Source organism: Sus scrofa, chromosome 12 (assembly GCF_054392235.1).
Source record: "Sus scrofa isolate SSC_HxYL_T2T_F1_AM1 chromosome 12, Sscrofa_HxYL_maternal_Yorkshire_Landrace_v2.0, whole genome shotgun sequence".
In the NCBI taxonomy this organism is placed as follows: domain Eukaryota; kingdom Metazoa; phylum Chordata; class Mammalia; order Artiodactyla; family Suidae; genus Sus; species Sus scrofa.
The window spans coordinates 27,454,629-27,467,615 of record NC_139394.1 but is presented as its reverse complement, the minus strand read 5'-3'; the positions used below and the strand labels follow the sequence as shown (position 1 = coordinate 27,467,615).

General features: G+C 39.4%; 1 protein-coding gene across 14 annotated transcripts in view; it reads left to right on the top strand.

The window, feature by feature from the left end:
• Positions 1–8,398, top strand: part of SPAG9 (sperm associated antigen 9) — a 143,813-nt gene extending 135,415 nt beyond the window's left edge. For all 14 annotated transcript variants that reach the window (XM_021067206.2, XM_021067204.2, XM_084984835.1 and 11 more), the window contains 3 exons: positions 587–763; positions 4,338–4,487; positions 6,871–8,398. In XM_021067206.2, the coding sequence (XP_020922865.1) occupies positions 587–763; positions 4,338–4,487; positions 6,871–6,986 (443 nt within the window). In that variant the 3' untranslated portion in view covers positions 6,987–8,398. The remainder of the gene's footprint in view (positions 1–586; positions 764–4,337; positions 4,488–6,870) is intronic.
• The last annotated feature ends 4,589 nt before the right edge of the window (positions 8,399–12,987 follow it).

The window sequence follows — 12,987 nt, the reverse complement described above, 5'->3', positions numbered from 1 at the left end:
TCACTTACTGGCCCATGGAATGGGGATGTTTTGTGAGTCTGCTCATTCTAAAATAATTCAGCAAACCATTAGTCTGGTGTAAATAAAAACTACTCTATTGTACTGGCTGGATCTTTTTAAGTACAGCTTTTACCACCCTTCAAGTGAGATATTCTGACCACAGGGGAGAAAAAAAATCAGAAGATAAACTATAAAAATTTTACTTGAAAATATACCTATTCACTTTAAGCTATATACCCAGTTAGTTTTCTAAAATGAGGATTTTAAAACAAAAGAGACATACCTAAGAAATCTGTTTTCTTTTGTTAACTAAAGTGATTTTTAAAAATTAATAGGGTGTTTTAAAAGTAAATTTAGTTATTGCTAGACTGGCAAAATCCCCCACTCCATTTACTGAGATACTTAAAAATAACTAGCATGCTATATATCTCTTTTTTCCAGCTTTGTCTTGAATTGGCATCGCTGCCCTTGTTTTATCTCAACTGGCTGTAGCTTTTAGATAATATCATAAGGATTAACCAGTAACGTCTTGTATCATTACTGTTTTCTAGAGGGAAATATTTGGTGTTTGGTTTTTCTGTTGCAGCAAATAAAACCTCAGGAGCATCGGGAAATCGCCCTGGAAGTGTCATCCGAGTATATGGTGATGAAAACAGTGATAAAGTGACACCAGGGACATTCATACCCTATTGTTCAATGGCACATGCACAACTTTGCTTCCATGGGCACCGGGATGCTGTGAAATTCTTTGTGGCAGTTCCAGGTGAGTTATTCTAATGAGAAGTTGCATGTCCAGCTGACCCTTGAACAATAAGCATCTGAATTGCACGGATCCACTTATACATGGATTTTTTTCAGTAGTAAACACTTAAGTACTACACGACCTGAATGTGGAGGGCTGGCTACTAATTACACTCAGAGTTTTGTACCCCAACCCCCGAGTTGTTCAAGGGTCAAATGTCTGTTCCTCTTCCTAGTCCAATACTAAATACTGAAACTACAGATGATTCCAATATGATGCATGAAATGTTCTGTACTGGAGGTATGAATAAAGTACTGTAGGAATACTTTACTGAAGCTTTTTTGGGACTCTCTTCTCTACCCTAAAGCAAACTTGATTTTTATTTAAGAGACTTCTTTACTTTTGAAAATCAATGATACTATTTTGTCACTGCAGGATACCAAAATGATTTTGGCTTCATAAGGGAGATATCTAGAAAGAAGCCCCTATCATCAAGGCTGTATTCAGGAAGAGATGGAGATTGTGCTCTGGTAGTTTTATCAGTGTTGTGGCAAAGAACAATAGACCAGGAGTCTGGGGGTCTCGGCCTGGCCACTTGTCTTATTTTCTTAAACAAATTGCTTAACATCTGATACTCATTTCTTCATTTTCTAAGTGAATGTGACAAATATCTGTTTGTCAACCTCATTTGTTGTGAAGATTAATGAAAGTGCTTTGGGAACTATAAAGCGCCATCCAGATGAAAGGTGGCAGTGGTGACATCCAGTGGAAAATGTTTGTCCAGAGAATACTAAAATGATGTTCTGACCATCTCTAAGCAGGACCTATGTTTTGGATTTTTTTTTTTTCCCTATTAGAGGCAAGTTTAGAAGTTAGACAAAATTCAAATCTGGCTTTGCCACACCAACCGTGTGACGTTAGACATGGTGGTTTCTCAGGGTTCTGAAGAGAAACAGAACCAGTAGGGTGTGCGTGTATGAGAGGGAGAGAGGCTGGTTGGTTGGTTGATTGATTTAAGAAATTACTTCGTGATTATGGAGGCTAGCAAGTCTGAGATCTGCAGAGCAGGTTGGAGGCCTAAGAAAGAGTTGTTTTGCAGCTCAAGTCTAAAGGTAGCCTGAGGGCAGAATTCCCTTTTCCTTAGTGGACCTATCTTTGTCTCTTAGGATCTTCAACTGATTGGCCCACCCACATTATGGAGGGTAATATGCTTTATTCAAAGCCCACTGACTTAAATGTTCTTTATATCTAAAAAATACCTTCACAGCAGTATCTAGACTGGAGTTTGACCACATAGCTGGGCACTGTAACCTAGCCAAGTTGACCCACAAAATTAGCTATCACACTAATTTTCCAAGGGTATTCCAAAGATTGAATGATTAAATGTATGTAGTGTAGGGCCAGCACATGTTACCCTAACCAGTGATTCAGGATTCTTAACAACATGGTAATATACTTCCTGTATATGTTTTTGTAGAGTTATTTTCTAGGATAAACTCCTAGAAATGGAATTGCTGGTAATAATCTTTACTTCCTTTTCTCAAAATAAAATAAATGTCATGGAGTCCCCTTTGGGTCTCCTTCGTGTCTCTCTAATCCCATTCCCCTCTCCATTTAAAACTCTTCTGAAGTTGACGTGTATCTTCCTGGCCATGTTTTGGTATTTTTACTACATTGGAGCATACCTATAAACAAGATATATTTGTATTTTTGAACTTAAGTCTTATGTTACATATTTTTTTTCTGCAACTTGTTTCTCATTTTTGAAATTTAATATTTATATTTATTCATTTAACTGTGGTATTCTAATATCTGAACAAATGTGCAACTTTTTTAAAAAAATGACCACAGCCACAGCAAATGGAAGTTCCCAGGCCAAGGATTGAATCTGAGCCACAGCTGTGATGTACAGTAGAGCTGCAGCAATACCAGGTCCTTTAACCCACTGTTCTGGGCCAGGGCCAGGGTCAGGGTTCGAACCTGAGCCTTTGCAATGACCAGAGCTGCTGCAGTCAGATTCTTTTTTCTTTTTACAGCCACACCTGTGGCATATGGAAGTTCCTGGGCCACGAGCTGTAGCTGCTAGCCTATGCCAGAGCCACAGCAACACCAGATCTGAGCCATGTCTGCAACCTACGCCATAGCTCACAGCAACGACAGATCCATAACCCACTGAGCAAGGCCAGGAATCAAACCCAAATACTCAGAGACAACGTTTGATTCTTAACCTGCTGAGCCACAACAGGAATTCCTGCAATTAGATTCTTAACCACTGCAACACAATGGGAACTCCCAGTGTGCTACTTCTTATCCATTTTCCTATGGATGGACCTGTAGGTTTTTTTCTCTTCTCTTCTCCACTGTTAAGAACAGTAGACCTTGTGCCCTGTAGGAAAGACTTTGCTCTTGGGTACAAATCCAGAAGTGCATTGTTGTTTGTTGACCGTTGGCCCTAAGGATTAAACACTCAGCTTGGCCTTAATTAATATGATACCACTGTGCCCTTGCTTCTCTGGCAAAGCTAAACCAGTCTGCTAACAGAACTGGCAGGCTTAATTTCTTCCAGAGTCTAACTGAGTAATACATGAATAAGACACTGTGAAAATAAATCAAACTGTCCTATCCATGTCCAACATAAATTAATCATTTATAAAGTGTATCACATCATAGGACTGTGTCCTGCTGTTGCCTGGAGGCATAGTCTCTAGTTTGACCAAAGGACAGCATATCTGGCAAGAACAAATAATCCACACTCAGAGCTTTCTAAGAGAGATGTCATAGAAATTATCATGTGAATAGTATTTCAAGGTCTCTCTCTATCATTTCATGCTCAAGGATTCTACCTTAGGTGTCCCTGTTGTGGTACAGTGGGGTCAGTGGTGTCTCTGCAGTAGCAGGAATGCGGGTTTGATGCCAGGCAAGGATTCAGCATTGCTGCATCTGTGGCAAATGTTGTACCCCCACTCAGATTTGATCCCTGGCCGGGGAACTCCACATGCCTTGGGATGGGGCAAAAAAGGGGAAAAAAAAAAAAGGATTCTATCTTAGAACTTAAATGTTAGGACAAATTACACATTTACTAGGAATTTTATTTGTGTAATCTAAGTTAAAAATAAAATGTACTTTTCTTAAATATGAGGAAACCCATGGATTTGAAATCAATTTGAATATTAATTATGAATATCCAAATTTATAAGGCTTAAATTGAAGACCTTTCTCATTCTCTTATACAAATACTCATGTACCCTTGCAGGGGAGAGATCTTTCCACTGTTCCTCAGATGAAATAAAGTAGATTATAATAGTCTGAAGCAGGCAGCTAAGACCAGCTGAGCCATATACAGATCTCATGCTGGATTCTGAACCTATTTCTGCTTTAGTATAAAGTGGCTTTACTTAGATTTTCAAATGAGGCTTTGGTGACCTTTATTGATATTTTCTGATCATGCAGAGGCTTCCAACATTCCCGTACTTTTGGTCGTACTATGGGATACTTAGCTTTTTGTTCTGTTCTATGAAAATGTTCAGAAAAAAATTGAGTCTCTCCCACCCTAATCTGTAATAAGTAATATTTTCTTCTGTTCCTCTATAAATAGGTCAAGTCATCAGCCCACAGAGTGGCAGCAGTGGCACAGATCTAACAGCTGACAAAGTAGGGCCATCTGCACAGGAGCCTGGCAGCCAGACACCCTTGAAGTCTATGCTAGTCATCAGTGGAGGAGAGGGCTACATTGACTTCCGAATGGGTATGTCATTGCTTCTGGCAGCTCTCTTTCCACTGTCCCATAATGTAGTTTTTCACCCATAGCAAACAGGAAACTCAGATAAGTGATTTCAAACAAGAAACTAAGATAAGTGATTTCTAAGGGGTTTTCTTTGAACTCTTTATTTGGAAAATGACTTTATATTTCTCCCCCCCCCACACTTTCATGTTTTTGTTTTATTTTGTTTTTCTTCTTCATCTTTTTTTTTTTTTTAATGGCCACACCCATAGGCATATGGAAGTTTCCAAGCTAGGGGTCAAATTGGAGCTATAGCCGCCAGCCTACACCAGAGCCACAGCAACATGGGATCCAAGCCAGGTCTGCAACCTATACCACAGCTCACGGCAACGCAGGATCCTTAACCCACTGAGCAAGGCCAGGCTTCGAACCCATGTCCTTATGGATGCTAGCCAGTGTTGTTAACTGCTGAGCCTCGGCAGGAACTCCAAGAATAATTAGAGCTTATGAAGGGTAGATTTAGGAAGGAATGGCCATAGAGATTTCAAAGAAAATGCGGAGTATTTTAGATGTTTCTAAAAGTGTAGTGATTTGCAATAAATAAAGGGATCCTTTGGACTGGCCTGAAATCACAGTGACTGGAAACCTTTCTAAACGTAAGGCTTTATGGCAACTAATAAAGTATGAAAAATAAAATTTAGGGTTACATAAGGGACAGTGTGCCACATGTAATAAACTAAAATCTGATGCAGAAGGCTTACTGACACATTTTTAAGGCAGGGCTTCCGATGTTAAGTTTAGGAATCGGTTGATTCTGGTGATATCAGCAGGAATGGAGTTGCTGCAAAGTGTTTTAAATAAGTGACTCTTGGTTCAGAATTCCTTTATAGAGATGGACTTCGCTTAGCTGGGGTGATATTTGGAACTTTTTTTTCGATATAGCATGGTAGTTGGAATCATACTGAGGAATATGTTTATAAAATCTTTACGTGGTTTTTCCATTTCCCCTAAAAATCTCTTTCATCATGGGTCCTAAAAATAACAAAGGAGTTCCTGTGTGGCACACTGCACAGAGAATCTGACTGCAGTGTCTCAGATCACTGCAGAGGTGCGGATTCAGTCCTTGGCCTGGTGCAGTGGGTTAAAGGATCTGGCGTTGCCACAACTGTGGTTTGGGTTGCACCTGCAGCTCAGATTCAATCCCTGGCCTGGGAATGTATATATGTCATGGATGTGGCTATAAAAATTAAAAAAAAATAAAAATAAAAATTGCTTAAGCAGATTTATCAGTAACTCTGGGTAATACAGCATGAAAAGCAGATTTGTCTTTTTTTTTTTTTTTTTTTTTTTGGTCTTTTTTTGCCTTTTCTAGGGCTGCTCCCGAGGCACATGGAGGTTCCCAGGCTAGGGGTCTAATCAGAGCTTTAGCGGCCTACGCCAGAGTCACAGCAATGCAGGATCTGAACCGCGTCTGCAACCTCCTCACGGCAACACCGGATCCTTAACCCACCGAGCAAGGCCAGGGATCGAACTCACAACCTCATGATTCCTAGTTGGATTCGTTAATCACTGTGCAATGACGGGAACTCCAAAAGCAGATTCGTCTTAAAGCATAGGTTGATTTTAAAAGTATGCTTTTAAAAATTTTTTATTTTATTTATTTATTTATTTATTTATTTATTTATTTATTTATTTTAGGGCCACACCCACGGCACATGGAAGTTCCCAGGCTAGGGGTCGAATCAGAGCTGTAACCGGCAGCCGACGCCATAGCCATAGCAACGCGGGATCTGAGCCACATCTGTGACCTACACCACAGCCCATGGCAACACCAGATCCTTAACCCACTGAACAGGGCCAGGGATCAAACTGTTGTCCTCGTGGATACTAAGTCGGGTTCGTTAACCACTGAGCCATGATGAGAACTCCTAAAAACTGAATTTTTTTTTTTTGTCTTTTTGCCATTTTCTTGGGCTGCTCCCGCGGCATATGGAGGTTCCCAGGCTAGGGATCAAATCGGAGCTGTAGCTGCTGGCCTATGCCAGAGCCACAGCAATGCAGGATCCAAGCCATGTCTGCGACCTACACCACAGCTCATGGCAACGCCAGATCCTTAACCCACTGAGCAAGGCCAGGGATTGAACCCACAACCTCATGGTTCTTGGATTCGTTAACCACTGAGCCACGATGGGAACTCCTAAAAATTGAATTTTAAATTCAATTCTTTTTTGCCTCCATTTCCTTCTTCATATCCTGTAATATTTTAGCAATGGGAAATTGATCTCATGGCATTTCTTTCGCTGTGTTCTCTGAAATGGGTGTCAGACATACCGCTCATGGACTAACCATGAATCTGATATACATCTCCCATGCTTAACCTAACTTCAGACTCTTTATCATCCACCAGGTGATGAAGGTGGGGAATCAGAGCTTCTTGGAGAAGATCTTCCACTCGAACCTTCTGTCACCAAAGCAGAAAGGAGTCACTTGATAGTGTGGCAAGTGATGTATGGTAGTGAGTGAACCCATAGGAAACAGGTGGTAACAGGGAAGCCGTCTCTTCTGCATGGTTTATTTTCCCTTTTTCCCTTTATTTAATGCTCTCTTTGTGAAATAAGTTTCACCACATAATGTGTGAGCATTTTTTTTCTTGTCGACTTTATACTATAAAATCTGTCCTACCGTAACAATACAGTTAACTAGCTGTTTTACTGCACCAGTGTTCTAGGCAATTTCAGTATGTTATGAACAAATCAAAGAATGTTTACTTTCTGCAAACTGGTGAATTATAGAAAGCAATCCAGATGTGGTTTACTCTGCCACAGCTAATGTCGCTCACTTCATTTAATGGGGTCACTTTTTACCTGTCACTAATAATGGAATTAATGGAAACACTTGATAAATGAAACTGTACTATTAAGTACAATAGTAAAATTTTCCCCATTGTATCATAAAATTGACACAAACTAATATCAGGATCTATCTAAATGACCCGAGAGGGCTAAAAGCTAACTGTAAACTGCTTTCACTTTCAAATCTGACAAATCTTGTTTATATGGTATATAAAACTTTGTTTTCATCAAGTTTCATGGGGGGTTTTATATTAAAGAAATTAAGACTACACTATTTAAATAAAAGTTTCTTGTTTCTGACTTATTAGAGCTCTAAAGTTTATGAGGCCTGCTTCTCTGAATATTCTATTTGTTTTTTTGTTTGTTTTTGAGGTTAGTCTCATTTTCACACTGACATATTTCAAAAGTTTATTATTTATAAGACTTAGACGATATACTTCAGCAATGGGGGAACTTTTTTAAAATGGAAAATGTGTTTTGGATTTCTTGTACCAATGGGTGATATTGGTTGAATGAGTTTTTTCCATATAAAAAAATTTCTTGTTTACCAGTTGTTCTTGGACTGCTCTTAGCAGTTAATAAGAGTAAATCTGTATTGGTGATGGAATATGGCATAATGAACTGAATGGGAGATTTGATTAGAAATGGGATTTTCTCTTGTTCTATATAAAACACAACTGCCAGCACTTGATATTCTGTATGTAAATGACATTTAAGCTTTTGTGCCCTTTTTAAGATTAAAATGCCATCTTCAAAGAGGAAAACCATGAAGGAGAAGACAAAGCCAAAATAGCATAAAGTAAAAGTTGACATTACCTCTTTTCACTCACAATGCCCATTTAAAAAATGGAGTCTAGGCTTAACTGATTTTCTTGTTTAATAAGTTTTTAAAACCCATTGTGCTGCAGTTTTTTTCCCTCTCAAGCTTCTTGAAAATATGTGATTTACAATTTATTTATCCATTACTTTAAGCAAAACTAAATATAAATTTAAGCACTATTTTAAAATATAAATTTATTGGACAAAGAGGGGGATTTAAAAAAAAAAAAAAAAGGACTACAACAACTACTTCAGGAAAAGAAAGCAACAGAGGTCTCAGATTGTCTAAGCATCCTTGAGGTCCAGGGCCTTTTTTCGTAAACTGTCTTAGAAAGATACTTGTGAAAAGTATTACCAGTGTCTTTTAAGCATAGAGATGATTAGGCTAGATTTTAAAATTCACAGGATTTAATGCATTAGAGGAGACTTTTCAATCCATTTGGCTACATGTGTCTGTAAGCACATTATGTACACAGTACAGTTGTGGCCACTTTAGATGACTATAGGAAAAAAAAAAAAAAACTCTGGGTAAAGCTGTATTAAAAGGATAATTTCTTGCCTGAACTGCTAAGTCACTTTTCTTCAGGGCACCAAAACTTAGGTCACTTTTCCATAGCTTATAAGCTATGTTTTTATTTTACTTTAAATCTGAGCCATTTTTGGCAATACCTTAAAAAAAAAAAAAAAAAAAACACAGAAAACCCACATCCTTAAACATTTGGGGGGAATGTTATATAAATTCACACACAAAAAAAAGACACCAAAGTGTTTGGGAATTTTAATCCCAAGAAATAAACATCCCAGAGTCAGACCCCATTTGCTGTTCAGTCTTTTACATATTTCTATGACAGAATGTAATTTAGGAAACCAGGAGTTAAAAGATGAAAAATGCAAGCATGTTACAATGGTTGTTTATTGCTCTTTTTAAACTTGCTGGCTTTAACTTAAGGAATGTAGGTATGTAGTTTATTATCTAAAGCTGTCAGGTATCTGTGGCCCTGTTAATAACTTAAGGGACTAGAGAGTACAAAAATGCCTGTACAATTTGTTTTAAGGGCTTGTCTTTATGTTTGTAATTTCAGTTAAATATTTTCTACAGATTGTTTTACTTCTGCCTTTTCCCCAATAATAGGTATATGTTCTTGTAACATTCACTTTGGTAAAGGTTGAAGCCTTTGGAAGTAGATGCCAAAATGTATAGTTGCAAGCAGCAAGCGGTTGGTATAAACTGCCTGTAGCTACTACTATCAATGATAGAGAAGAGTCCAGAGTAGCTCGGGTTGGTCTATGTAAAAAAAAAAAAAAAAATTATCCCCATTAGAAGAAAAAAGGAATACCCAGAATTTTCTTATTTTGTTATGCTTGGTTTATATATGACGTTGAAGCATGTGAAGTTGCTGATATTCAACTATTACTGATCTACAGAAACGGCAGTATTCATATATGTCAATCTAATACTGCTAAATGCAGGTTAAAATCCTTATGGGGCAAAGGGAGAATATTCTTTAGGAACTCAGTTTTGAGAACTCCTGTGGATCTAAATTTTTAAAATAGGAATGAATATCTTAATAGCTGCAGCTTGTTGAGAGTGTAAAACATTTTGAGCACAAAATATGCAGCACATAACTTTTCAGATGAAGTGTGTTTGCATAGAAAAGGTTAAAACACATTCTTCTCAGTTGCTGTGTTGTTCTTTTTTGTAACTTCTTACGTTTGAGAATAGACCCTTTAACATAGGCTGCCTTAGTGACAAAACAGAACAAAACAGTTGTTTTATAATATTAACTGTCCTAAAGAACGTGTGTCTTGCAAATGCTGTGGAACTGAATATTTATTTCCTTGTGAGTATTATGATCGTTACCAAAGGATTCAGCGAGATTTAGGGCTCTTCTGAATTGATCATGTTGAGAAAGGGATTCATTTCGGTCCCAGTTTGTAACAGGAAGAGAAGAGAGAAATAAATGTGGAAATCATAAATGCTTTTCTAACAGGGTTGTGCTATTTTGTAACACTAAATGTCTTTCCTTTCTTTTTAAAAAAAATTAAGTTTTTATTAATTTTGTTATACATTTCTCAGTATTTGAATATATTTAACCATTTTATGTTCTGCATTTGTTTTTTTTGTCCTAGACATTTTATTCAGAATTTTACTTGCCTCTATAATCTTAAAAATGGGTTCTAGTATGTCCTACTTGCTGTTTGGTTAGAGGCTGATGCTTCATTTCTGTGAGCAAAAAGCTCATTTAGCATTGTAGTCATTTCAGTATTTATTTCTATTATGGAATCCCTGGGGTTCGGAATGTAACTTTGTACATGAAATATATATAAATATGTATATGAAACATGTATGAGGTTCAGTGTGTTTTGTTTTGGTTTTGCCTTTCCTAGGGGTCTGAACTTGATTTTTATTTGAAAGTCCAGTAAACATCCCTCCTCAAACGCCATTTCTGAGGATCAGGACTGTCACCGTTTGGCACTGGCTGAAGATGAACCATGAGGAATACATGAAAAACATGTTTGCTTGGCTCACGTGTTTAAGTGAGATATGAGTAATAAACAGGAGGGTTTTCTAGAAATGTGGGTGTGTTGAGTATCACCCCACACATGATACCAAGGCATACCATTTGCCAGATTACTCAGTAACAAGAGGCAGGCTGTAATATGATGTTAATAATACGGTATGCTTACTTGTGATCCATTTGCTCAGGAGAGACTGTAGAGGCAAGGATGATTATAAAAACTAATCATATGGTAGCACAATGTGAATCCACAATCAGTGGGGTGGTATTGAGTCTAGTGCCATATGCTTTGTTTACATGTCTCCGACGTGATAGTAAAAGTAGCCCTGATTGGTATGTTAATGGGACAGTTGGCCAGATGAAGGCACAGCCATCTATCCAGTGAGGTTGGATGCTCTAGAATATAATTAATGGCTTCTCATTCCTACTTTACAGGACCTTCCTTAACTGCCCCTTTGTCCTTTGGGGCCTGCCAAATCATTGTTTTGGAAGTTGGTTTTTTTTTTTTCTTTTTTTTGGTCTTTTCAGGGCCGCACCTGCGGCATATGAAGGTTCCCAGGCTAAGGGTCAAATCAGAGCTGTAGCCGCCGGCCTACGCCAGAGCCACAGCAACACAGGATCTGAGCCGCGTCTACACCCTATACCAGAGCTCACAGCAGCCGGATCCCTAACCCACTGAGCAAGTCCATGGATCGAACCCGCAACCTCATGGTTCTTGGTTGGATTTGTTAACCACTGAGCCACGACAGAACTCCTGGAAGCTGATTTTTTTGAGCCTCAGTCCTGTTCCTGATTCAGCCAGTCTCTAGTGAGAGACTAGAGTAGCAACACAGAGGAGCAAACGTTCATTTTAATTTTGTTGGGGGGACAGGGCAGGAACCCTGTCCTCCTAACTAGAACTGTAGCCCTCAGTCCCACCCAGAGGCAAAACTATCTTTCAGACCTTAGTGGAGAGATATGCCTAAACCTCCAAGCTCCTCTTCACCAGCTTTCAGGCCTCTCACATTAACTGTGGGCAGGAGAAAGTCCTGGTGACACAAAAGCATGAACTCTATCTTCAGCAGCAGTCAGTCTGTTAGGGAAGGTGTTGTAGTTAGGGAACTTCTCAGAATGCTTTAAATATTTGTAATTAATAAAGTTCAGTCATTGTTTATTTGTTTGGCCTTGCCTGTAGCACATGGAAGTTCCTGGGCCAGGGATCAAACCTGCACCACAGTTACAACCTGAGCCAAAGCTGCAACCTGCACCACAGCTATGGCAGCACTGGCTCCTTAACCCCCTGCATCACATGGGAACTTCCAATACAGTTCAGTTTTTAAACTCACTTCCTTTAGAGACAGTGGAACAGTGGGAAAGAAGGCAGTAGAGCTGAACAGGCCTTGCCCCTGCAGTGACCATTGGCCACTCGTTCCAGCATAGCACCCCAGAGCCACCCACAAAGACATAAAATTACTCCAGACCTGTTGAATTGACTCTCTTATGGGTGTGGACCTGGGCATCTGTAAAGTGTCACAGGTAAGTGTGATGTGTCACTTAGCTTAAGGACTACTGCTTTAGTGTCTTTGGACCCTAGTTCTCTTGTTAGTTGAGGGTTGGTTTATACAGGTGATCTTTTAAAAAATTCTGTGTCTGTGAGCCTGGCTCTAATTTGCCTTGGTGGGTTGTCTAGATACTAGCCATGCCTGCTTGCAGGTCCAGGACTGTCCAGTCCCCCTTGGGGCCTAGATATCTTGTCGGTGGGATTTGATTACTTAGAAAACCCTATTTATCGGAACATCACTGTTCAAAAGAGACAGGTAGTTTAGCTCCTTGCTTTTATTTTACTTTATTGTCTTTTTAGGGCCATACCCATGGCACATGGAAGTTGCTAGGCTAGGGGTTGAATTGGAACAGTAGTTGCTGGCCTACACCACAACCACAACACGTGGGATCCAAGCTGTGTCTGTGACCTACACCACAGCTCACAGCAACACCGGATCCTTAACCCATTGAGCAAGGCCAGGGATCGAACCTGTGTCCTCATGGATGCTAAGTCAGATTCGTTTCCGCTGAGCCACGACAGGAACTCCTACTTGCTTTTATGTCCAAGCAAAACATTGGCTACCACCCACAGACAGAAAGTAATTATGATTCGATTTGAGGGCTCAAGGGAGAAGTGGATCAATAAGCCCAAGCTCAGAGGGCCCAGCAGTTCTCAACCAGGCCAGGAGAGAGAGGTGTGGCCAGAAACACCCAGGAGCTGGTTCCAGAATGAAATTGCTTCCTTTTTTCTCTCACCTCAGGAGTATCAGACTCTGCTAGTGTGTTTAGAAGAACCGTTACCCTGGTGATTCT